Source organism: Lytechinus variegatus, chromosome 1, assembly GCF_018143015.1.
Source record: "Lytechinus variegatus isolate NC3 chromosome 1, Lvar_3.0, whole genome shotgun sequence".
In the NCBI taxonomy this organism is placed as follows: Eukaryota; Metazoa; Echinodermata; class Echinoidea; order Temnopleuroida; family Toxopneustidae; genus Lytechinus; species Lytechinus variegatus.
In genome coordinates, this window is record NC_054740.1 from 83,707,885 (window position 1) to 83,733,227 (window position 25,343).

General features: G+C 37.3%; 2 protein-coding genes across 4 annotated transcripts in view; one reads left to right on the plus strand and one right to left on the minus strand.

The window, feature by feature from the left end:
• LOC121425657 (tyrosine-protein phosphatase non-receptor type 23-like) overlaps positions 1-11,332 on the minus strand; it is a 29,101-nt gene extending 17,769 nt beyond the window's left edge. For both annotated transcript variants that reach the window (XM_041621813.1, XM_041621804.1), the window contains exons 1-7: positions 11,223-11,332; positions 7,298-7,372; positions 5,410-5,522; positions 3,486-3,612; positions 2,405-2,536; positions 1,706-1,921; positions 1,283-1,387 (exon numbers count right to left, since the gene is read on the minus strand). In XM_041621813.1, the coding sequence (XP_041477747.1) occupies positions 1,283-1,387; positions 1,706-1,921; positions 2,405-2,536; positions 3,486-3,612; positions 5,410-5,522; positions 7,298-7,372; positions 11,223-11,309 (855 nt within the window). In that variant the 5' untranslated portion in view covers positions 11,310-11,332. The remainder of the gene's footprint in view (positions 1-1,282; positions 1,388-1,705; positions 1,922-2,404; positions 2,537-3,485; positions 3,613-5,409; positions 5,523-7,297; positions 7,373-11,222) is intronic.
• A 6,996-nt stretch (positions 11,333-18,328) lies between these two features.
• LOC121425670 (helicase with zinc finger domain 2-like) overlaps positions 18,329-25,343 on the plus strand; it is a 67,155-nt gene continuing 60,140 nt past the window's right edge. The window contains exon 1 of one of the 2 annotated variants that reach the window (XM_041621834.1): positions 18,329-18,483. The gene's annotated coding sequence lies outside the window, so the exon portion shown is untranslated. Of the gene's footprint in view, positions 18,484-20,742; positions 20,991-25,343 lie in introns of those variants that run through there. The other variant, XM_041621827.1, reaches the window with a different exon arrangement.

A 25,343-nucleotide genomic window follows, 5' to 3' on the forward strand; every position in this document is an offset into this window, starting at 1 on the left:
GAATCCCACCGCGGTCTGGCGTCCTTTGGCAAGGCGTTAATCCACACTTTGCCACTCTTGACCCAGGTGCTAAATGTGAAAGTCATTGTAGCTTGTCCAGTATTGTGTACGCCTCACAGGCGACTGACTGGAATACTCCCCAGGGAGTGGAGGATGTGCACACATTGTGTGCGGGAATGACCGATTGAATCCGATGACCGGGGTAATAATATATCTGTAAAGCGCTTTAGAAACGTCGTTCCGATGGATTAAGCGCTATATAAAAGCGGATTATTATTATTATTATTATATTCATGTGGTAAGAAAGATGAAAACAATAATTTCAAGCTTTCAGGTTCTGATAAGCAACCATCGAGTCGAAGTGTGTATGTCCTGTCCGAAGAATTGGATGATGTATAAACTCAAAGTCCACCGATAATTAGATTTGGTATCCTGCTCACAGGATAAAAAAGAACACCACTGCTCAATAAGAAAACCCATTCCCACTCCTTATATTCTCCATCTTTGTAGTATTAAATTAGAAGTACATCTTGGCCCGAATTCACAAAGGTGGTTTTGAAAACCCACTGTTGAGCCCATGGTCTATGCAGATTTCCGGTATAAATTATGCTTATTTTACCACGTATATTAAAAAATGTCCAATGCTGATGCGTGCTTTTGTCACAGTGCAGAAAATTGACACCTGTTGCCGTGGTTATCCATGCTATTTTATTCATGAGTCCACTTTTTAAACAGGGAACTCATGAATGAAATAGCGTATCTAAACATGGTAACAGTGTCAATTTGGCGCACTGGGACAAAAGCGCGCATCAGCATTGGACATTTTTTTATACACGCGCCAAATACGTGCTAAATTAAGCGTAATTTATACAGGGAAATCTGCATAAACTATTGATTCAACCATGGGTTTTCAAAACCATCTTTATGAATTCGGGCCCTTAAGTTTTAATTTTTATTTCCCATAAACAAGGATAACTTGATTTACCTTACACTCACAGTAATCACCCTCTGCAAACCATCCTTTTCCTTTCCTTAACTCAAAGCAATCTCCATATCCATTCCAATCCTTCACTTGCAATTCCCATGCCTTCACGAGTTGTCCCCTCCTTGGCCAAATCATGTATGTTAATGAGTGGATTTTACTTTTCTAAACAATTTCTTTGCACGTGGCCGTAACATGTTCCTCAGAATGCATCCCATCCTTTGTTTCTTCCTCCTTTTTCTCCCTTCTTCTCTTTTCCCTCCACTCCGGATGAAAATTTAAATCTCAAAATAGAGTTACCTTGCTCATCTTGACAGCTTCATTGTGTTTTGTTTGTGCATAGGTCAGGTATGCAACCCTCTCACCATACTTCTGCTGTTCTTCAGCCTGGTTACTCATGAACATCTAATAACAAACAAAATATTATCACAGTTACAAATATAATCAGAGCCAAACCCAGCCATTCGATGTCAAGTTCAATAATTTGCTGAAAAAAAATCTGTGTATGAATTGGGTGCTCTAAATCCTTTTGATATTAAAATTAATGCTTATTCATTATTCATGGACAATGTACATTGCGATGTATCATAAGCCATAAAGCTGTTGTTGGGGTCATAAAACATCCTATACATGTATATCGCAAGTCATTCATAATGTGCTACTGATAGCCTGTGGCTATCAATTGCAAGTGGTGATAACATGTGAAATGGCTGCAGGACTCACATAAGCAATGCTGGTGAAGTGATGAACCTTGATCTGCAGTGTCTTCTTCCACCATTTATTCCTCCTAGATCCCATCAGACTACTGATATTAGAATCATCTAGTCCCTTCAGTGCCTGCTTGTAATAATCCACAACTTGCATGCTGATACGGGCCACCAAGGAACTCTTACGGTTGTCCTGCATTGACTTCTCCAACAGGCACTCCTGGGCTTGACCCTGGGCAGCAGAAGATTCAGAAACAAGGGCCGATTGTAAATTAGTAAGCTAACTGTCAGATCAGCCCTAGTAAACTAAAAATAGGATCAATACTCATATGTTCTGCATACAACAGCTAATTTGAAATGACTAGGAATAAAATTAGCTCCCGTACAGAAACATTATCAATTCCATATTCAGGACGAAAGGATCAATGAAGACTATTAATGATTTTTCCCCCTTAGTATGTACAGTGCCACGGTGAACTAAAATGGACCACTTCAATTTTGACTAAGAATTAAGTGTGACTAAGTAATATGTCTGTACTTATGTGCATATGGTAATGCACACGTAATCTAGTTAACAGCTAAGCATTTCACATGCTCTGTATATGATATTGGCCATATGATGCTGTATTACATTCTGTACACAACCAGGACATGTAAATGTGGTTTTTAATCACTAATGCCATGTGACCCAGCCCCTTGACTATAGTTTACTCACCAGCATTGTGTTGATGTACATGTTCATGAGCTCAAAAGAGATATCAGGGCTCATGTCACACTGAAAGTTATCCTTGAGGTAACTGAAAGCCCCTGCTGCACACTGAAAGTGAGTACATGCTACCTTCATCTCCTGTATGTCAAAGGTGAAATCAATAATGATCATATTATTATCTAACTTTGCTACTCTATATATATATATATTCTGCACATAGTAATAGAGCCTAGTTCAGACTGGGTGACACAATCATCAAATTTTATATTGATGAATGTGCATCAAATTTCTAAAGATTCCACGATGTTGCATGGACAAACTCATTACATCATGATCATTTTATTATGACATCATGGGGTTTTCTGATAATGTTTGACAAAAATAATTGGTCCCCATGTTATGTAGCCAGCCAAAGAAAAATGTATCCTCAAAATGTCTCCTTTTTCATTACTCAATCTAGAAAAAAATGGATCCATAGGGTTAGGGTTATCAATTGAAAAAGTACAGTAGTTCATTGTACCAATATCAGCTGGTTTAATGTGTAAATCTTTTAATCAAAGAAATTTGAAATTTTCCATTGGAAGTGTGAATAACGGGAAAAACACTAGTAATGAAATGACAGAAAATGCAAGGATGTACATCTACATGTAAATGGGGCATGGCATCATTTAACAAAGTTTCTGGATAGTTATTTTCACTAGAAAATTCACTCTTAGTCAATCAGATGAAAGCATTTCAGTAGCTTTGAACAAATGTCAAGTAAAAAATCTCTGACAGGATGCTTTATGAAATGCTTCCTCCAGGTGCCTGTAACTGTATGGAAATCCATCCTTACCATAATTTTTTTCTACTGAAAATTTGCACAATCTCCTTAGTAAGCGCAGAGAATCACACTGAATCTTCAAGAGAACGATGAATGTATGAATATACATCATATATCTAGAAAATATTTTGAACACATTTGCATTTTAGATGTTGACGTTGCTAGCCGTCCATAGTTGTGGTTGATTGGATCCATAACAACTCTTTGTAAGACAGGGACCTACTCTATGATAGATCCCTAAGCTCTGTGTTACAAGGAACTAACCTCTTCTGAAGCACGTGACTCAATGGCTCCCAAGATGGAATGTAGGGTTCCTAGGTTGAACAGGATGCATGACTGCTCAAATAGGATGTCTGTATGTGTGTAAGGTTCCTCATCAAATGTATCAATCCTGTAATAAGTCAGAAATAAAGGCAGAATGACTTGTTACTATGCACCCTTACGCGCCTTACTTATGCAAGGTTAGTATTAACCTTGCGCAAGAGGTACGTACTGTAGCCGGTGAATGCACTCATGTTCAAATCAAATATATGCATCAAAGAATTGCAATATCACCTATTCATTTGTATACACAATTTTAGTTTAGTTTATTCAATCATCCTCCAGTGGTATAAGATATGGCATACATACAGTGGTGCTAAAAAGTTAGTGAACCCCAGGAGAAAATAAACAAATCTAAAACTGTTCAAGTTCTGTCATGTTATAGATATTCAATTTTGAAATCAGGTTATAAAAAAAATTACATTCAATAAAGTTTGTTCCTCTGGGCTAACCAAACATTGTCGTGCTGTTGTCTACTGTACTGTAGATTCAACACTCAGCACGAAGGAATGCATTTTGTAATGGGGTTCACTAACTTTCTAGTACCACTGTATACTGGTGATGGTGTCCTAATCCCTCTCCCTTCCTCTCACTCTATCTCACTTCCATCTTATAAAATCTCAGGTAATCCATGTAGACTATTAGTCATGGAGCAAAGGATTATAAATCATGTGCTCCCTTAATACAACCCAATGTATGCTTGTAGATGTACATACAATTCAATATTATACTTGTACTGATATCATTGAAGGGAGATTGAAGGTTTTATTTATACATATTCCCACCATCATCATGTCTGTAGGGCTTTGAGGAAACTTAAATTGCTTTACCTTTACCACAGTATGCATGATCAGTTTATCTACGGATAACAGAGCACCCATGAAATCTTTTCAAACATCTAGGTGAAAAAGTATATCCATACGCTGGCAAAACACAAGCTTATGCAAATTTAATTGTGAAATGACACATTTATAGCTAGATGTAATGACATTTCATTTGTTATTGAAGCACTAGCAGGTGAACTAGAATGTCTATTGATAAATGAAAATTCTAATCACAGCCATGACATATGGTATACATAAATATTAAAAAGATAATTTTCTTATTACTCTTGGGAGGGGGATAAAAATCAGTATATCTGCTCCAGGGAAAAAAAAACTCATTGGGGAAAATCCCCATTCACTGGGCTTATCCAATGTATCAGATGTAGGCAGTAGATTGTGAAAAGTAGACCCCGAAAACTGAATAATAATTGTTTGCCTGATCTGGGGCCTGTTGCAGAAAGCGTTGCAATCAATCGCAATTCTAAAAATCATGTGCAACTTGTATTTCAACCAATCAACAGCGCGCATTTGGAACTTGCGGTTGATTTTTTTACTTGCATTTAAACGCAACTCTTTCTGCAACGGACCCCTGCTCTTTATGACTGATCGAAATTTCAGTACAGAGAATCCACAAGAAAATCATAAACAATTACGCATTTTTACACTACATACTGTCCATGTACATATATATATCATATTTCAAAATATGTTTCGATTATATGTAGCAAAGTTATGTGATAAATTGTTTATTACTATTATAAGATATCAGTCATCATTTTCATAGGTTTTGAAATTCTCTGATGAATTTCAGTTTTGAGAATTATATTCCTATATCTATTGTTTTCATATATGATGTGAAAATACAAAAACTTTCTGTTTATCTGATTTTGTTTGAATGTTCATTTATCTTTTCCATCTTTTTCTTTAAAAAAAAAATTTATATTCCATTTCAAAATGCAGAAATTTCTTTGGAGCAATTCGTCACCAGACCAAATCACATGGAATCAATGAAACAAGGGAAATCATGAAAACTTGACACTTACCATGAGAATGTGAAAGCATCAGACGGAAATCGACTAGAGAGGAGATGGAGCTGACCATAATATTTCTTGAGCGTGCTGATGCCATTGAAGTCTCTTGTTACATTACAAGCATTCTATTGACAAGAAAAAGAAAATAATATCAAATACATGCATTCTGAAAATATTCAAAATAAATCATATGGGATAAAATTGATTGCACTGGTTTGAAGACAATTTTCTTGTTGACTACCCCTTTCCCATTCATGAAACTTCTGATTTATTAAATTTATCACATACCATATTCGTGTGTCATTAAATCTTTTTCACCAATATATAACTTTCTACCCCCACACTGAAAGTCATAGTGACCTTCAAAAAAAACAATGTCAAATGGCTCAACTTGCCCCATCTGTTGGGTAAGTTGTGCCACTGTCTGGGGTAAGTTGAGCCACAAAAACTATGTATAAAATGTACGCGGGAAGAACCAGGATGTCAATTTTTCATTTGAAGTCTTTTCACTTGCTAATTCTCTATAAATACTAACATCCTCGAAAAGTAAAAGAACTGTCATGTGAATTTACTCATTTCTGCCTGCATATCAATGGCTTTTTACATTTTTTTTTCATTATACTTCACTATAAGAATTACCATGGCTCAACTTGCCCCATGTTGATTTGGCTTAAATTACCCCAGTCCAAACTTATTGCGATATTTTCACATCCACACATTTCTTATGCATTCATCATGTAAAAGAGTATGAGTATTTTACACCTTTTTACTTTTTTGGCTGAAATTTGTATTTTTCCCTCTAAAAAAGTACTTTTTGTTTCAAAGTTGAAAACAAAGTGGTGGGATTAAGGGTTATGCAATGGGTCATCAATACATGACACCACCACAATGTCTGACTCATTCATTATTAGCCTGGGGGTGGTGGCTCAACTTGCCCCTATGCTCAACTTACCCCGCCTTCCCCTATGTATAAAACAAATTTTTAAAAAAGACAGTCTAAAACTTTAGTAAAGATTCAACATTGTGACAGGTATAAATCTATCATTTTACTTTTATGACCTTATGAAAGTGCAGTGACTATTACACGTACAGTATATTATCACTGTTCACTGACTACCAGCGATTCTTCATGAAATTTTTCTGTTGATCAGATTTTGTGCCTTTAAAGATAAATTCCAGTTCTGGTAACGATCTCAAAATGACTTTTTACAGAATCTAATATAATGACTGACCACCCAAGTGTCTGTTTGTATGAATAAAAAATATGTGCCAAAGGATTCTGGAAGAAATTGTGTAATTGCTGAGAAATAAGCAAAATAAGCGCGGATTTGGTCACTTCTGCCGGGTCTTTATTCCAGCAATAATAATACACTGTCCCACGTGTGCCTATCTGTGTTGGCGATCTTCAGTGTGATCGTATTTCAGCTTAGATTTTATGATTTCATAAAGTTCAGTTTATGTAACTGTACCAGATCTAGATCCACGATGATATACATGTAGTCATACTTAATCTTGGTTTTACAGACTTTCTCACGAAATTAGTGTTTTACTGCAACTACTATCATTTAGCTTTAAGGGTACTAGGTTTGTTTTTTTCTAGAGACCCTTCAAACACTTATCTTAACAAAGTTAGTGATTTACATATACACCATAAAGCTACATGTTGACTGCATCCTGAATTTGTCACCTGTTCCATGCATGTATTCTATTATTTCATTTGTCAGAGACTCAACTTTTTATATTTAGACAATAATCTATATCACATACATGTAGTTTCATTTGACAATGAAAGAGTGAAGTTGGATAGAGCTACAGCATATACAGGTATGTTATGACAACCATTTTGAATAGTGTTCTGATGGTCCTTAATATTATTAATCTAACATGGCTTCATACTCACAGTTCGCAATTGGTCTAGCTGTCTGATTTCTTCATTATATTTTGAAGCATCTTCCATATAATGCTGGGATATGTGCTAAAGAAAAGGAAACAAAAAATAGGTATAAGGGCATAAGTGCTGGCTTGCAGAGGGCGGAACTCAAAGTTTTACTTGCACTTCAAATTTATATTGATGTAATGCCTTGAAAAGTGAAGCAAGAAGAAAAATATTATCCCATTATTATTTGATGTACATGTAGTTATCTAGTTTCTGTCAACAGGTGACCAGTGATAGTGTCATTGTGTTCTATGGAGAAGATGGCATTATATCATCGTGATCATTGACATAGTTATCCTCATCATCATCACCTCCATGATCTTCCTCATCATCATCATCACAATTATCATTACTACCAATATCATTATTACAAATATTATCATCATCGACCAATATGTAATCACTATACAGGGTGTTTCTAAAAAAAATAACCGAAGTTCAAAGGTCAGCTTTATCAAAAATACATGTACATTATTTAATCTTATTTTAACTCTACATGACCAATAACTCGATCAGCTTTTACTTAATTCCTCGCTTGCATCACATTATCACGGGTCGCAGAGTTATGGTCCTTCGAAGGAGAAGGGTACAAAACCTACATGTACTTTTTCCAAATATTGGTTTTAATGTACATGCACGAAATCAACTGTTGTAAAATTTTGGTTTCATCAGAGTTTTCCTTCAAATTTCAGTGAAATGCTATCCCCTTTGTTAACATTTTGTGAGTGACTAGCATTTACATTATCTTCCTAGCTTCCATCTCTTTTGAACATGTCATTCATCATGTAGTGCATAGGTAGGACGTATAATGTCAATGACGAGTTAGAGTGCTAATGAATGAAAGATGGCGGTATGCCAGTTGGATTGAGTAAGAACAAAATTAGCACTCTAAACTTGTCATTGACATTAGAGCATCCCACATATATACCACGTTGGTCAGGAATCTTGTACTAGCTCAATCAGCTACGCATGGCACCATTTCTCTCTGTATCAACCTGCGTACATACGTCATCACAAAGCGAGTCAAAGGTCATGTCATAGTGTTGTTGAGCGTGTGGGTACAGTACATTTAGTGAGCCGACTGGTAAGAAATCTCTCATTTTTCATATTTAAACTAAGAGATTTTTCACCACATCTTCATACACATTATGCATATGACAGTTAACAGATAAATAAAATTAATCAAATATAGACTTCTACTGAACTCTAAGCGATTTCTAGTTCTAGACTAAAGACAGATTTCTCAGGGAAATCCATTCGTCTTTACATGTCTTGCTTAGGCATGTATGTGCAGCATGTCAAGGCTCCATGATGTATGCGCAGCATGTCAAGGCTCCATGATGTATGCCAGCATGTCAAGGCTCCATGATGAAGTATATGTAAAAATATTTTTTTTAATATCATCATGCAGTCCTCAAGGCTAGATTTGTCAACCCTTCCAAACATGCTCTTGAAATAATAAGCATGCTATTAATTAGACCAAAAGCTTCGGTCTCTTGTTATGTTGGCTGTTCCGCTGAACTTCATTTGCTCCACTCACCAAATACAGAGACCGAAGTTCTAGCTTGATCTGTACAGGGACTCAATGGCTATATATTTATGTATTAAGTTCGGATAAAACAGGGAAATACAGTTGCACGACAGCTGAAGTAAGTCACTGTTTCATCCCCTTTTAAGTTTATTTTTCCCCGTTTCGGTGCATTTCAAGCCAAAACGGAATAATAATTTTTGTACAGTTATTTTTATATACTTTTATGAATTTAGACAAAAATCGATGAGCCCCGCCGGGCACTCATTCAATGAACAAGGTTATGCCGCCGGGGGGATTTTGCATTGTTAACCCCCTAATGGTGGCTGCACAGTAGTGAGCCGTCTGTGTACATACTACTACGAATCCGAGGAGAAATTTAAAAAGATATAGGCCTCCCGGGGGGGCACTCGACCAAAAAAGTGGTAGGGGTGTGCCGCGGGCGAGACAAAAACGGGGGCCTTGGAGCGGGCTTATTGTAAAAAGGAGGATCCTCGGAACGGGCTTCTGAACTACAATTTTGTGAAAACGGGGGTCCTTGGAACGGATCGCCAGCGTGTGAGTACGTGCGTATGCACCCCTATGGAACGGGCATGCGTGCATGATGCAGCTAGCGCGGCCTCCGCCGGGTGAGCTCGATGGTTGGACACAGAGATGCCAAGTTCAACGACCAGCTATGCGTGAGATTTTCTGTGAATCTGAGTGAGATCACAGACATTGTGTACAATGTGAATGGGGATATGCTGTGATAGTTGCGTGAGACAGATTTGAGAGGATGAACAAGAGTCCAAAATGCTTGGTAGCTCTGCGGACAGCGCTCGGCGGCCAAAATTGCAGCAGATCAATGCGACCGGAACAGCGTAATGAAAAATATGCGAAGCTTTGGAGCGGATTTCTTTCTGCTTTTTTCTCGATAAGAACAAAATGCTATGCCTTGGTCAAAGGCTTGGAGCGGCTTTCTTTGTTTTTTATTCTCAATAAGACAAAAATGCTATGCCTTGGAACGGAAATTTGGGTGCAAAAATGGGGGTCCCCTCCGCGGCACATACCCACTATGCATTATATACTGAGTGCCCCCCCCCCGGGATAGGCCTAACAGTTAAATGTTAAAAAAATTCCTCAAAACAGACGGCTGCCAGCTGTCTAAGCTAGGCTAGTTATTAATGCACTGTTCGTGCTAGACAGCTGGCAGCCGTCTGTTTCGAGGAGTTTTTTAACATTTTTAAAAAAATTTCTCCTCGTACACAGACGGCTCGCTATCGTGCAGCCACCATTAGGGGACTTGCAATGCGAAATCCCCCCGTCGGGGCTCTTCAATTTTTGTCTTTAATGAATAAAAATTTTGAAAATTAACGCGACCAAAATGCAAATTTATATTCCCTCTTTGCAGTAATTGCCAAAAAACGGAGAAAAATGAAGTTGAAAGGAACAAAAACAGTGACTTACCTCGGCTGTCGCGCAAATTCACTTCCCCGTTTTATCCGATCTTAAGTACATAAACATATGGCCATTGAGTCCCCTGTACAGATCGCGATAGAACTTTGGTCTTTGTATTTGGTGAGTGAAGCCAACGGAGTTCAGCTGAACAGCCAACAAAACAGACCGAAGCTTTTGGTCTATGTTCAGTAGAGGCGCTGGTCCAAAAATTGGGATTGTCCCAGAAAACAAAGATATCCTCATAAACCAAGACAAATCATGTCTTGATAAATTGAGACTGTCCTTGTTTATGGGGACGTTTTTTTTTTCACTTCCCCCTATGGGACAAAGACAGCAATTACGGAAATTGAGAGAGCTACAAAATAGATTCAGTGACCTCAATTCCCCCAGTTCACCGTCTATTTTTCATGACTTACCGTCTTCCAATAAAATTGTTATGAAACCTGATATGTTTACATTGACTAGCACACTTGATTGGTGTCGGCACTTGATAGATGAATGAACTTTCCTAGATTTCTTGTGTGAAGAAATCCTTATAAACTGAGACAGTCCCTGTAAACTGGGACGATCCCAATTTTCTGACCAGCGCCTCTACTCATGTTCGTGCATGAAGGTCCTTTTGTTTTACTTTAAATATGCACCCAACTTTAACTATTCTAAGTATATTAGGCCCAACTTTAGTTACATGCAGTTACTTATTAGGCAAAATCAGCATTGAAAAGGAGAACTCTCTAATAGGCCTAGGCTAGGCTTACTGTCTGACTCAATCAGAGAACAGACTCAGTGACACTCGCACAGTATCAATCACTGTGCAGTGGACACTCCCACTCACTCGCCAAACAGAAATTTTCTGAAACAAAAATGTGAAATTATTCAGTGAATTCTGCCTTGCATCACATCTTCACCAACTCTAAACATAATTACCTGTTTGATTTCATGTCCGAATTCTACTCTTTCAGCACTTTCTTTTAGCTCAATACTGAGCATCAACATCCGAGGAATAGCCTCCATGTTTAGTATTGTGTATTTTTGTTGAAACTGAAGAACGCCATCTCGCGTCGTATGATGTCATTGCTCTAAATTTGTCTTTGACATAATCCGTTTGATAAGCCTTATAATTTTCTTTGTTTTTTTTTTTTTTTTGTTTGATATCGACATGATCGAGTCGATACTTGGGAGTTGAAATCCAATAATTTTAAATCAGCAAGGGGAACTCCTTAATTTTACAGGTGGAGCTGGGTCGAAATGACAATTCCTTTAAAAATATGAGACACCCTCTCCTCTGTTCATGGGCGGAAATCCTAGGGGGATGTGTCCCCCCTACTCAAAATAGTAGGGGGACACAATATCAAATGTCCCCCCCCCTACTATTTTGGGTCTTTGGTGATGCTAAGAAATATATCACTCAAAATGGGAATAAAGAGTGCGTTTTGGGACAAGATGACCTTTTTTTTTTTGCTTGTCAAATATATTTTCGTCGAAATGATTTTAGGTAATAGCCTTTTTTTTTGCTTGTCAAATTTTCCCGGTCCAGACCCTTGTCCCCCTTACCTTTTGGGAGAGATTTCCGCCCTTGCATCTGTTACATTTTAATTTGACCATATTTCAACCACTTTTTGAGGGAATTTTTGTCTAATCTATCTGTATCTCATTTTTTTAAGAATACAAATACAGAGGAAAAAAACAGGAAAGAAACCTTTAAGCACTATTTGACACGAATGGAATCCGTATGCCAACATGTACTGTAATTCAATGAATAAATTAAGTACAGAAAAGGAGACATTACAAACTTTTTCCTTTCCTTGGCAAAGACATTTTTTTATATCGACTTGCAAACGGGATAAGCGCCATCTATTCTTATGGTGATGACCTGAAAGTTTTGTATTTGCAATTTTCTCATTATATTATTCACTTTAATTCATACTTTCACTTTTCATCTTTTTTTTCTCCTCTCCTTGACCCTTCAGTTTTTTCATTTGCTTCTTTTTCTCTAGGCCTTGGGGACACAAATTAAAAAGTGTGAGAGACCGAAAATAATTGCAATATAAATGAAAATTTGAATTTCATGATAGAATTTGACATTACTCTAAAAGATATTTTTAGTTAACCTCGTTTATTTTTTTTCTCCTTCGTCTTCTTCTTTTTTTTTGTCTTGGAACTTTAGGGGGGCAAGTTCCCCAAGCCTTCTATACGGCAGTGAAATTTCCATTAATTTGACGAATTGACAAATTTGCAATTTTATCATGATAATGAAAGGGGCAACCCAGGCTGTTTTTGTTTTCCTAGCTCCCCTCTTTTTCGTGCTTGTTCAAAACTTCCTTGTAATCATTGCACGTCACTTTTCGCCCCATTTTAAGGGTTATACACTATAAACAACAAATAAATAAAGGATGAAAAGTAGGTAAAAAAAAAGTTTCCCCTTAAACGGCCGAGAACAGGTATTTTTTAAGGCTGGAATACGCTGTTACCTTCGGCCCCTTTCCAAGTTTCAATCCTTTGTTTATAATAGAGTGTACCACTTGAGTACTTGATCATATTGGTAAAAAGGAATTCTTATAGCCGAACCTGTCGCCTTGCCCCCATTCTATTTATGATGATGATAATAATAATATAATGTAGGCAGTAGCGGACCGTGACCCGGAGGAGACAAAGCATTGGGGGCACTGCATTGTGTGTGAACAATGCCGTGCCCCCCATGCTTTGTCTCCTTGGGGTCACGGTCCGCCACTGAATGTAGGTATATTTACCCAGGGTAGCCACTTCAGTTCCAAAAACTGTTCTCCCAGCGGGCCCTGCTATTATTACCCCGGTTTTTTTTATAGCGGAGCTGCCTATAGTCGCTCAACATGCTTGAGCGTTCAAGGAATTTCTTCTTACCGGGTATACCCATTCATTTCACCTGGGTTGAGTGCAGCACAATGTGGATGAGTTTCTTGCTGAAGGAAATTACCCCATGGCTGGGATTCGAACCCACGACTCTCTCAGAAGAATAATCCACTGGGCCACAACGCTCCGTGCTTGCGCCGGTCTTTCGTTAGTCTGCTGTGCAAACCCTTCGAATTAAGGAGCTGAATTGCAGCCTTCTCATGCCTTGTGTATAGAACTGAGAAACAGCAAGTTTTGTATGTGCTAGTCTTTGCAAGGAGACACATTTTCTTGTTGATCAAATTCAATCAGGGTCTGTGCCTGCAGACTAGTCTTTCATTACCTTTGTCTTTCATTACCTTTGTCTTAAATATATGCCGTGTACGTAAAAAAAAATCTTGACACCTCACAAATCCCAAATTTAAGGGGGAAAATATATAATTACATATGACCGTAAAGAGTATTATTCTCCCAAATAATCTGATACCAAATTTATGTGGTGTGTGTATTTGGGTTTTGTCAGACGTGTATCAATCAGATATGATTATTTACGTCTGGGACCGACCTTTAACGTCACCATCCGAAAGACGTGACCAGGGCTCGAACCTCGAACCTCTGCATCAATTTGTAACTTCCCCACAGCTTGGATTACAGGCGCACGCCACAACGCCCAGTATGGATGACCAAGAGGCAATATTTGCAGTGATGTAAATTTTGATTCGCGCCAAATTAAGGCATGACTGCAATGAATGAACCAAGATATGTCAATGATGCCCTAATCTTACAGGGGTTCAATTAAAATCCATTATCAGTAATTTACATTATAATTGTTTAATAAACACACTTTGGTATCGATTCCAAAGTTAATTTCATTGAAAATGGATTATGTTTAGTATTTCATGTTATAGGATTATGACACCATTAGCATCTGTATTCATTCATTGCAGTCATGCCTTACTTTGGCGCATATCAAAATTTACATCCCTGCAAAGAATAGGCCTACCTATACTGATTATCAAAGCATGAATATTATACAACATAACAATTGTATCAAATTATTTGAGAGAAGATATCCTTTCCAGCCATATATATTTATTGGGGATTTGTGAGGTGTCAAGTTTTATTTTTACTAACATGGTATAGACAGAAATTGTATATTGACAATTTTGGACCAGCATCAAATAAAACTCGTGTTGTATAAAATTATGCCTGTTTTGGCTTAAATAATCAAAGTAAAATCATGCAATACTCTGCATTTCGATTTATGCCGGAGTATTGGAATTCCCCCAATAAAGTGGGCAATTATTGTTGGCAACAAAGATCGACCCCCACATACAAACATAAACAAACATACCTTTCGAATCTCAGTAAAAAATTAATAGGGTCGTTTTCTTTGTATTTATTTCCATCACAATTAATGACAAATAGATCAGTGACACCCAACTTCCGCATACCACTGTTATGAAAAGGTAATTTTATGTATATTAAAAATGATAAATCATATGAAATTAATGACAAACAAAAGTAGTCATCAACACACCTAAAAATGAAATAAGGAAAGCAGGGATAGGACGATCAAGATAGACTTTAATGCTGGGATTTTTAAATCTCATGTCAGATTGGTCCAAAACGGGGTCCGATGGTGCCACACCATGCACCGAATTAAGAATCGGTGACAATATTCCATTTTCAATCTCGTCATGACCGGGAATAAGATCCAGTGCAACACATAAAGGGTCAAATTTGACCCAGATAATATTTTTTATGTTCACATCAGACTACTTGGTCAGGGTTATTTTTATTCTTTTTATTCCGAAACGGGCAGCAACAGAACCGGAATTTTTTTTATATAGTGGGCGACCACTGGCGGATCCAGGGGGGGGGGGGCAAAGTCGCCCCCCCCCCCTTGAGAGGCACAATTGAAATGTGTAATATAAAAATGCCGTTAAAGTAGAAGTGTGCCCCCACCCCCTACCCCTTTGAAAGTGAAGACCTTTTGGGGGGGCTTTCAAACTTTTTTCCTCTTACAAATGTGACCCCTTTTGGAAAATCATGGATCCGTCCATGTGGCCGACCCCCTTTATCATGATGCTTTAGAATCATCACCCTACCACAGGCCTTTGGAGGAATTAGAAGAAGTCAACGAAATTAACGTCCCACCCTACCCCTTCTATTTTTTTTCTTTGGGGCCGGGGGGGGGGGGAGGGGCTGGGAAAACTGCACATCCTGACGAAATAGCTGTGGTAATTCAAGTTATGTGGCCAGTCCGACTTGATTTTCAGGCAGAAATAAAAAATAATTGGTATGATCGGTGCAAAAAAAAATGCGTCATGACTCTATATTTTAAGTTGTCCTAATATTTAAGATTTATAATGCATGTTATTTGTAAACTTCAGGCTAAAAGTTCCCCCAATTCAAAGACATTTTTATCTTTTCTTTTGAATCAAATTATGAGCCCATATCCCTTTTCCAAAGTTATGTTGATTTTATATCACGAACCCCACATCCTCACCATCTCTTCCCCCCTCCCTCTCCCCCCCGTCTCCCTCTCTCTCTCTCTCCCTTCCTCCCCCTATCTCTCTCTTTATCTTCATATATAAGTAAACGTGTATTTTGGGCGTTTATTTTGATTGTTCAATTTATGCATAATAATCAATCGCATTGGAATTCCCATATCGTGGGGATTTCCAAGATCACCTGGGAGGCCATAGGCATTGTGTGATGCTAATCATTAAAATGTATTAAGCCCATGCTAGGAATTGCCACTGAACAATCTCTATTATATTTTTTTAAAGCATGAATTTGAATGTAGTTATTTATTTTTTTGTGGAAAACATGAGTCCAATGCAGGAGCAATGATTGTTCAGATGCTAACACAGGAATTTCAGTTATAATGTTTGATGACAATGAGCCATTGCGCAACGTACATTCATCCCACCATAATCAAAGATCGGATATTTCGAAATGCTTTTATCGGAATATTGTCTTACACTAAAAATAACATTCGTAGTGTCCCCTTCCACTTCCGACAATTTGTTTACAAAACGAAGTATGCGAGATGGCAAACACACCTACTTTATTTCTCAATATTTTTGAGGCAATACAATAGAAGCTTGCTATCAGTCCAACGTTTTCTTTCACCCTATCCCCTGTATTTTTAATTTCATACATTTTGCATTATTTCATGGAATTCATATTTTTTATTTTTTCCCCCAAGGCCAATCACTTTAGCTTTTATTTGCTGGTATATATTGCTGTTTATTGGCAGAGAACCAATCGATCTTATCTGAATAAAAAACACGTCCTTTAATTTGTTTGCGTTGAGATAATTATGAAAAACTATCGAATAAATCATTTCAAAATTGTATGCAATTTTATGTATAAATTTCAAGTGCCCATATAATAAGGCATCTATTTACATTTGAGTGATTTTTTTTAGAGTAAATTTGCTTTCATACTATACACTCTTTCGTAATCGATGCAAATATTGATTTTTTTATCATTGTTTTTCCCCTCTCTTGTCATTTAATACATCATGTTAATTTTCAATTTTGTAATTGTTAAATTACATAACATTGTCAATATAATTTACGGTATCTTTGAAGTTTGATATCATAATAATGGGATATGGCTTTATTGTAGAATTTATAATCATGTCTCAAATAATTTGTTCATGCAATGTGAATGTGTATTTTGATTTGAGAGAATACAATAAAAACACCCTATAGAAAATCGAAATAACTAAAAAAAAAGTAAAGGAGTGTGAAAAATATGAAAAAGGAATAACAGGGGGTAAGGAAAACGACATATATACATTCTGTTGCCCGCCTTTCATTGCATCATGGATCACCGTCCCAACTTCTTCCTAATGTCATACCAACTACTATAGGTCTATACGCTCTTACAGGCTCTTCAACATCTCGTTCACTTGTATTTCAACAGCTTTGGGGCAAGACCCTTTGGTCATACATGTCTCTAGTATGGAAGAGACCCCCCCCCCTGCTGCCTTAAAAAAGTATCTCTATGGAGTCCTTCAAAAATGTTCTTAAGACTTTTCCCTTTAAAAAAAAATCTTTATGCGCCTTGAGCTCTCTACAGAGTGGAAAGTTTGACGCCTTATAATACGTCACACGTATATAGGCACATTATTATTTGGGCCATAAAAAGGGTCTCTCGATGGGCCTATTACAAAAAGATGGTGAACACAATTCTCTGGATTCATAATATAAAGGCCTAAAATCAATCATTATAGGACTACAAATCTTCAGTTGACATTGAAAAATAAGGACCAATCTAGTTGTGATGGTCGTATACTAACTAAAGACTGATCGCCATATTCCTGAAGACTTGACTGATCGTTGATTGAATCACTCGACCAGCGGAACTTCCCCGCCGTGACATCACGGGGAATCCCCATAAACAACATAAGACTTTAGTCTGGTAGAACAGACCCTAAACAGATACATTCATCACTTTCATCACGACGACGGCTCTTCTAATAGTCTGTAGGCCTATATACACATCGGCGTATTAGTCTGAACAGGGATGAAGCCTTTCCCCAGATATCGATTCGAATAAGAAAACAAAGAATATTTAGGTATTCTTTTTAACAAAACAAATTAGAGATAGATCAATAGATAAATAAATAATAAAATAGACGAATAGATGAATGAATGAATGAATAGATAAGTAAATAAATAAATTTATTAATTGATTAATAATAAAATGATTAGATAGGCCTACATAAACAAGTAGATAAATAGACAAAATAGATAAATGATATGAATTATCTGAATTACAAGAATAAATATAAAGATGAAATAAAAATCGAATTCAATTGTTGAGAAATTCATACAAGGCACGAAATAAATTTGCTTCCCTCTCTCTCTCTCTCTCTCTTCCAATTCGAAAAACTATCTTTTAACAATGACGCAAATGTGGCACTTCAAAATTCTCAGGATATAAATTATAGGCCTCTGGTCGAGAAAAAAAATCAGATCAGATGAAAGGGAGAGAGACGGGGCAGACATGTCAAAAAATGTTTTTAGATCAAGACTACTAAGGCATCACATAGGCCTTTGTTGCAACGACCTCGCTCTATTCTGTTTTTGGTATAAATACAGCATTGTTTTCTACTTGGCTCAAAAGCTTTTTCGCGCAAATCGTCATCGGTAATAGCTTTGAGTTGCATTTAATATCTATTTCTTTATTCAGCAAACTTTCCATCGAAGATCTCTTTTTAATCATAGGTCGGTTGGTTTAATTATTATGACTATAGGAGTTGTCAACAGAAGAGAAATTAATTTAATATTTTTTCAAGGTAAGCATTGGTTCTACTTTGTTTCATCTTTTGTTGAGATTCTCTCAAATTTTGCATCATGATTGTGATTAAGTTAATCCCCAGTGACTTTTTTTTTGCCTTGGTGGCATCCATGAACTGGTAGGCCGCTCAATAATACAAACGTCTATTTGATTTTATATTTTTTCTTCAAAATTATCTAATACTTTTCCCTTATATAATCTCAAATAGATGTGAAATGTGTAATGTATAGCCCCCCCCCCCGGGTAGGCCCTGTACATTCGGCTTAAAATGAGATTAATCTTCATATTGTCACCAATGTAACTTACTATAACTGTTCGGTATGTGACATTGTTATACCAGCAAGGAAAGAATTCCGCCCGGGAAGGGAGAGAGAACACAAATATGAAAGCATCATAAACATGTTAGTAATTCTTGTATAATATTTAATGTATAAGTAATAGAGAAGTTAAAAGAAACCTTCATTTAGAGTAAGAGAAGTGAAATTGGCAGCATTAAGAGAAACACCGACTCTCCATTTTTTTTGTGGAGATCAAGTCATACATTGGTTAAAAGGAAGGGGGAGGTCTGATTTGGAGAAAAAGGAACACAATTCATCTCAGGACAACCAGGGAGACCAGGCAAGGTGTGGGCATCCCTTTACTTTGATGACCTTTTTTTTTCCTGTCAAGTATTTTGAGAGGCAAAATGGGCCTCATGTTAGATCGATGATAATAACATACTTTTTTGTGTGTTCATCAAAATTTTTGGGACAAAGACGCAACCCATCAAAAAAAAAACCTGGCTCCACGGGAAACTCCGGTCCGCCCTGCATGAAAAAGGCAATGGAGATAGATACCATTACAAATGAGAATATATGATATTACAATTGTTAATAATTCATTCATGATAACTAGACTAATTAATGTTTGAAAACTAATTGTGCATCTGTAATGCATCTGTGTCTTAAAGAATTTCTCAATTGTTAATGATTTATAATTATGATAATATAGGTCTACATTATTTTAAAGTGAATTAAAAGTTTGTAAATCTAATCTGCTAAATTTTGCATTGTACTATACTTCGTATGATTTGAACTGAATGAGTTAAATAAATATTCCTACTATTTACGTTATCTCGCCAAGTTGACTCATAAAAAGTTATATGCTGACATGACAAGATAAAGTATCTCGCCAGGTCGTCAAGCCGATGGCACTGTAAAGGCTCGATCCGTATAGGAGGAAAATTATCTTCCATCCCGTCTTCCGTACACACACAAAAGTGAAACCCCATTGTCATTGTTATTTTGGTTAAATATTAGTAAAAGATATATTATGTATCCCATAGAAATTAATAAAAGCCCCGATAAAAGCTTAATTAGAATCAGGGGGGGGGGCGGGCACATACATTGACGAGTGGATACCATGCCCGACCAAAAAAACACGTAAAAAGTATGTCTTTTTCACGATAGGACACGTTACGTACGTAACGTGATAAGGGTGTCAAAAACACAAAAATAATGAAAAAGGGTATCTATTTCACCAGGAAAGTTACGTGTTTGGGTCAAATTTGCGGGGAAGATAAAATTAAATTAATTTTTTTTTATAAAGGATGTCCTTTTTGCCCAACATTACGTGTTTAGAGTCCGATTTGCACGAGGTGTGGAAGATGGGGTCGTATACTAAACCAAATGATGTGTAAAGGTAAAACCAACCACGTGAAACCAACAAAACAATAAAATATTCCTGTACTTGTTTAGATAAGGAAATACTTGCCAATACTTGTTCCCAATACTAGTACGTTTAGGGTAGGGTTTCCTACGCCAATACTAAATATGAAAAAAACGTGTTTAGGGTGCTTTTCGAGACCCCGTGGACGCGCATGGTATCCACTCGTCAATGGAAGTGCCCCCCCCCCCCCCGGACTAGAATAATACATCTATACCCCTTTTTTCCTTGCGCAGACTGACTTTTTGTGCGAATATGCATCAGTGATGCCGATGCGGGGAGAGGGTGGGGAATCCCCGACAGTGAGGTGCCAATTTCTTCGTAGACACAATTGTGAGAACTGAGATGTGTTTGAATTTTGCAAAATGCGGCTTTGTGTTTCAGTCAATATTTTACCTTCCTAGATTAAAATATTTCTACGTTTAATTAATTCAAATAGACAATTGTTTTTCTAAAAAGTAAATAATTAGTCTCGATCCCTAACCACCTACTAACCCCGACCCTTAGCTCGGCCACTCTTTCCAAATATCCTGGCGAGTACGAGTGCGCCCGCGAAATCCACCCACGCGTTTCACATGAAAACAAACTAAACTCGAGCTCGAGGCGGATGGAAGCGCTGGTGGTACATGCGCGCTCGTGTGAAGTTTTTCATGATCAGGAGGATCGATCTGGAAAAGAGATCTTTTCGAGTCTGTAGAGACTCCTGATTTCCTAGTATCCATTTTCAGAGGAAGTACTAGATGCCACAGTTTATCATTCAGTGCTCCTCCTTACCTGTCATTTATAAATATTATAATTTAGGTGCGTATTTTCCAACTTAAATTGCATGCCCAACTGCTTGAATCTTTACCTTTGACTTTCGTCGCGTTTGATTTTGATTTTTGCCTTTGTTTTTGGAATGTTGGAACTTGAATGGTTGTGGTTGTAAACTTGGGGACTTGGAACTGGAAGGCTGAAAATTGTTTTTTTTTAAATCCAAATGAATAGAACTAGGCATAGGCTAGGTCCTTTCAAGCACTTGTATGTAACAAACTGATGTCTGATGAAATTGTGTCTTTGTGAGTCAGTGTGAGCAAGTCGTCTTGAGTTGTGAGCTGAATTAATTAAACCAAGCAACATCTAGTTTTATGTTGGGGCTTGGGTACATGTCGTGAAAATGGTTTATTTTCAATTGGTCTCAATGCCAATTCGTCTAATTGTCGAGGCTTAGACCCTACTAGACAGCTGGCAGGCGTCTGTTTTGAGGAGATTTTAAACATTTTTTTCAATTTCTCCTTGTACACAGACGGCTCCCTATTGTGTAACCCAGGGAACTCTTGCCCGCTATGTGGGCGGGAGCCCAGGATCTTACGTGCAATTTACCATACCTCACGGAGAAGCGTGAAGTATGGTCAAAATAATTCTGCGATTATATACTTAAACAGAAATCACGCACTTACCACGATTATATGGATGAAGGTCTAACGAGTGGCAGTTTCCCGACATCGAGGCACAGACTGGAACCTCAAAAAAACAGAAGTTCTGTCACAAAATGACTGATCGAGACTGGTACCGAGGCTGTTGCACACACGTATAGCCCCGGGCTCGATCAGCCATTTTGTTTTGAATTTTGAAGAAGGGGAGCTCTCGCGACAGAACTTTTCGGGGTTTTTTAGGTTCCAGTCTGTGCCTTGATGTCGGGAAACTGCCACTCGTTAGACCTTCATCCATATAATCGTGGTAAGTGCTTGATTTCTGTTATAAGTATATATTTGGAGAATTATTTTGACCATACTTCACGCTTCTCCGTGAGGTATGGTAAATTGCACGTAAGATCCCGGGCTCCCGCCCGCATAGCGGGCGGGAGTTCCCTGGGTTACCTATTGTGCAGCCACCATTCGGGGACTTACAATTCAAAATCCCCCCGTCGGGGCTCTTCAATTTTCGTCTTTAATGAATCAAAATTTTAAAAATAAACACTACAGAAATGCAAGTTAATATTCCCTCTTGGCATTAATTGCAAAAAACTGGGTAAAATTAATTTAAAAGGAACAAAAACAGTGACTTACCTCGGCTGTTGTGCAACTTCAATTCCTGTTTTATCTGGACTTATAGTGCATAAACATATGGCCATTGAGTCCCCTGTACAGAACTTCGGTCTCTGTATTTGGTGAGTGAAGCCAACGGAGTTCAGCTGAACAACCAACATAACAGAGACCGAAGCTTTTGGTCTAAGACCCTACTAGTCATTTGGTCTACCAAGCATCAGTTCGTCCACTATCCACATTGTCTAATTGTCTTTTCGTCCGCTCAACCATTTCATCTATAACCAGTTGAATTGGTCCAATCATGGACCTATCACGTACGGAAAGTCATCAAATAGTTAATGAATTCACTAAATTGTGACTGTTGTGATCTGAATAACTTTCTCCTCATCATATATTTGTTTCTACTTTCATCCTACTGTGTTCTGCCATCAATTAGGCCATGAGTTGAAAATGAAAGAAGCAGTTCGTGATTAGACATTAACATTGCACAAACTAGATGTGCAGTACTTAGGCCTAATGTGCAGAAGATGATATAAAAAAAATTGATGTGCAGTTCAGGATTACCTTTGGCAATCTTACTTAGTTCCATGTGTTTTATTTGGGAAGATGTATGCATATTTAAAGATAGAGGCAACATTGTGATTGATTGCTTGTTATTAATTCCAATTTTCCTCCTAATATTCCAGAGATACATGGCTCATGTGTAGAGAGCATTTTATAGAGGTCTATCTATTGTTTAGGTCATTATGTGCAGAGCAAATAATAACATTATTTGTCACAAAGTCCTCTGCTTCTTAATTTTGCTGCTTCAAGTCTAAACTTTAAATCATGTTGATAGAAAAGCATTTTCTAACACATGGCATCTGCCAACAAAACCAAAACCTGGAAAGCTGTGCCTTTGTAAAAAATCAAATACATGTACGCTTTGGTAGTCGCTATTGTCAAAACACTGTATGTTCTTATTAAGATGCACATAGTCACTAAGCGGCAGATCTCATCTCATAGCTGCATGGTCCAATATAGCCATTTTAGTCTTTTTGGGGGGTCTAATGAGACAAAATGTTAATTGGGTGAAATGAATGAAAGCAAAATGGATTATTAGACCAACTGGTTATGAGACAAAGTAGTCATAGATGAGGTGGACCAAGTGATTGTTAGACAAAATATTGATGGACGAAATGGCATTAGATTAATTGGTAGATCTAGATATAATGGGTGGATGAGTTGACAATTTACCGCAACTACTAAATGCAGAGTACCATGCACATTTAGCTTATGACGACATGATCTTATCTTGTCTAGACAATTGATGCGAGCTGAAAATTTTTGATAATTTGATCTGAAAAGTGGACAGTTTATAAAAGCATGTTTTAAAAAAAGAAAGAAAATGAGTGTGGAGCATGAGCTGAACATTTTTAGCAATTCAGACCTTCAAACAGGACATTCTAGCACAAGTTTGTAATCTTCAAAAGGAAATTAACAAAGATTGAAGAATGAAGTGCGAACTGAAAATTTTTGTCTTGCATGAACAAAGTTTGGCAGAGACCAAGTGATCACTCTTCCTGTTGGTCTTTTATAGTCTGATAGTCCATTAGTCTATTGTCTGTTACAAAATGTTTTAGTTTTAATGATGGGTCAAAGGTCATCTAGGGGTCAACAAATTTTTGTTCAACTTGCTCTCATTTTTTTATTTCGGCATCAATTTTGATCGCATTTGGTTCTAATGATCATTGGGTAAAGAAATGTGTCTGTTATTGAGAATGATGGGTCAAAGGTCATGTGAGGGTCAAAAGGTCATTTTTTTTGTTCAAATTACTCATTTCTTTATAATATTTTGCATCAATTATGTTCACACTTGGTACATGTGATCCTTGGGTAATACCACATATGATACCCAAGGATCACATGGTCCACATGTGTGTTCATGAGGATGATGTTGGGTTTAAGGTTATCTTGAGGGCCAAAGGTCAAATGATATGAGGTCATGTCCATCCTTTTTTTGTCTCACATGAATAAAGTTCGGCAGAGACCGGGTAATCACTTTTCCTGTTGTTCTCTTTGAAATATTAATGCTACAAGTTTTTGTTCAATTTGCTCTCATTTCTTTATTTTTGCATCAATCATGTTCATACTTGGTGCCTATGATCCTTGGGTAATACCACATGTGGCTTTATTGGAATGATAAGGTCAAAGGTAATCTATGGGTCGAAAGGTCAAATGATATGAGGTCATGTTCAGCCTTTTTGGGGATGTTTTTGTCTCACCTGCGAAGCAAAGTGAGATTATAGGCGCCGCTTTTCCGACGGCGACGGCGGCGTCAACATCAAATCTTAACCTGAGGTTAAGTTTTTGAAATGATGTCATAACTTAAAAAGTATTTGGACCTAGTTAATAAAACTTGGCCATAAGGTTAATCAAGTATTACTGAACATCCTATTAGAGTTTCATGTCACATGACCAAGGTCAAAGGTCATTTAGGGTCAATTAACTTAGACCATGTTGGAGGAATCAACATCGAAATCTTGACCTGAGGTTAAGTTTTTGAAATGTCATCATAACTTAGAAAATATATGGACCTAGTTCATGAAACTTGGACATAAGGTTAATCAAGTATCACTGAACATCCTGCATGAGTTTCACGTCACATGACCAAGGTCAAAGGTCATTTAGGGTCAATGAACTTTGGCCGAATTGGGGATATCTGTTGAATTCCCGTCATAACTTTGAAAGTTTATGGATCTGATTCATGAAACTTGGACACAATAATAATCAAGCATCACTGAAAATTTTGTGGAAGTTTCAGGTCTCATGATTAAGGTCAAAGGTCATTTAGGGTCAATGAACTTTTGCCGAATCGGGGGTATCTGTTGAATTACCATCATAACTTTGAAAGTTTATTGGTCTAGTTCATGAAACTTGTACATAAGAGTAATCAAGTATCACTGAACATCCTGTTCGAGTTTCAGGTCACATGATCAAGGTCAAAGGTCATGTAAGGTCAATGAACTTTGGCCATGTTGGGGTTTTTTGTTGAATAACCATATCTCTGTAAGTTTATTGGTCTAGTTCATAAAAAGTGGACATAAGAGTAACCATGTATCACTGAACATCTTGTGCGAGTTAGAGT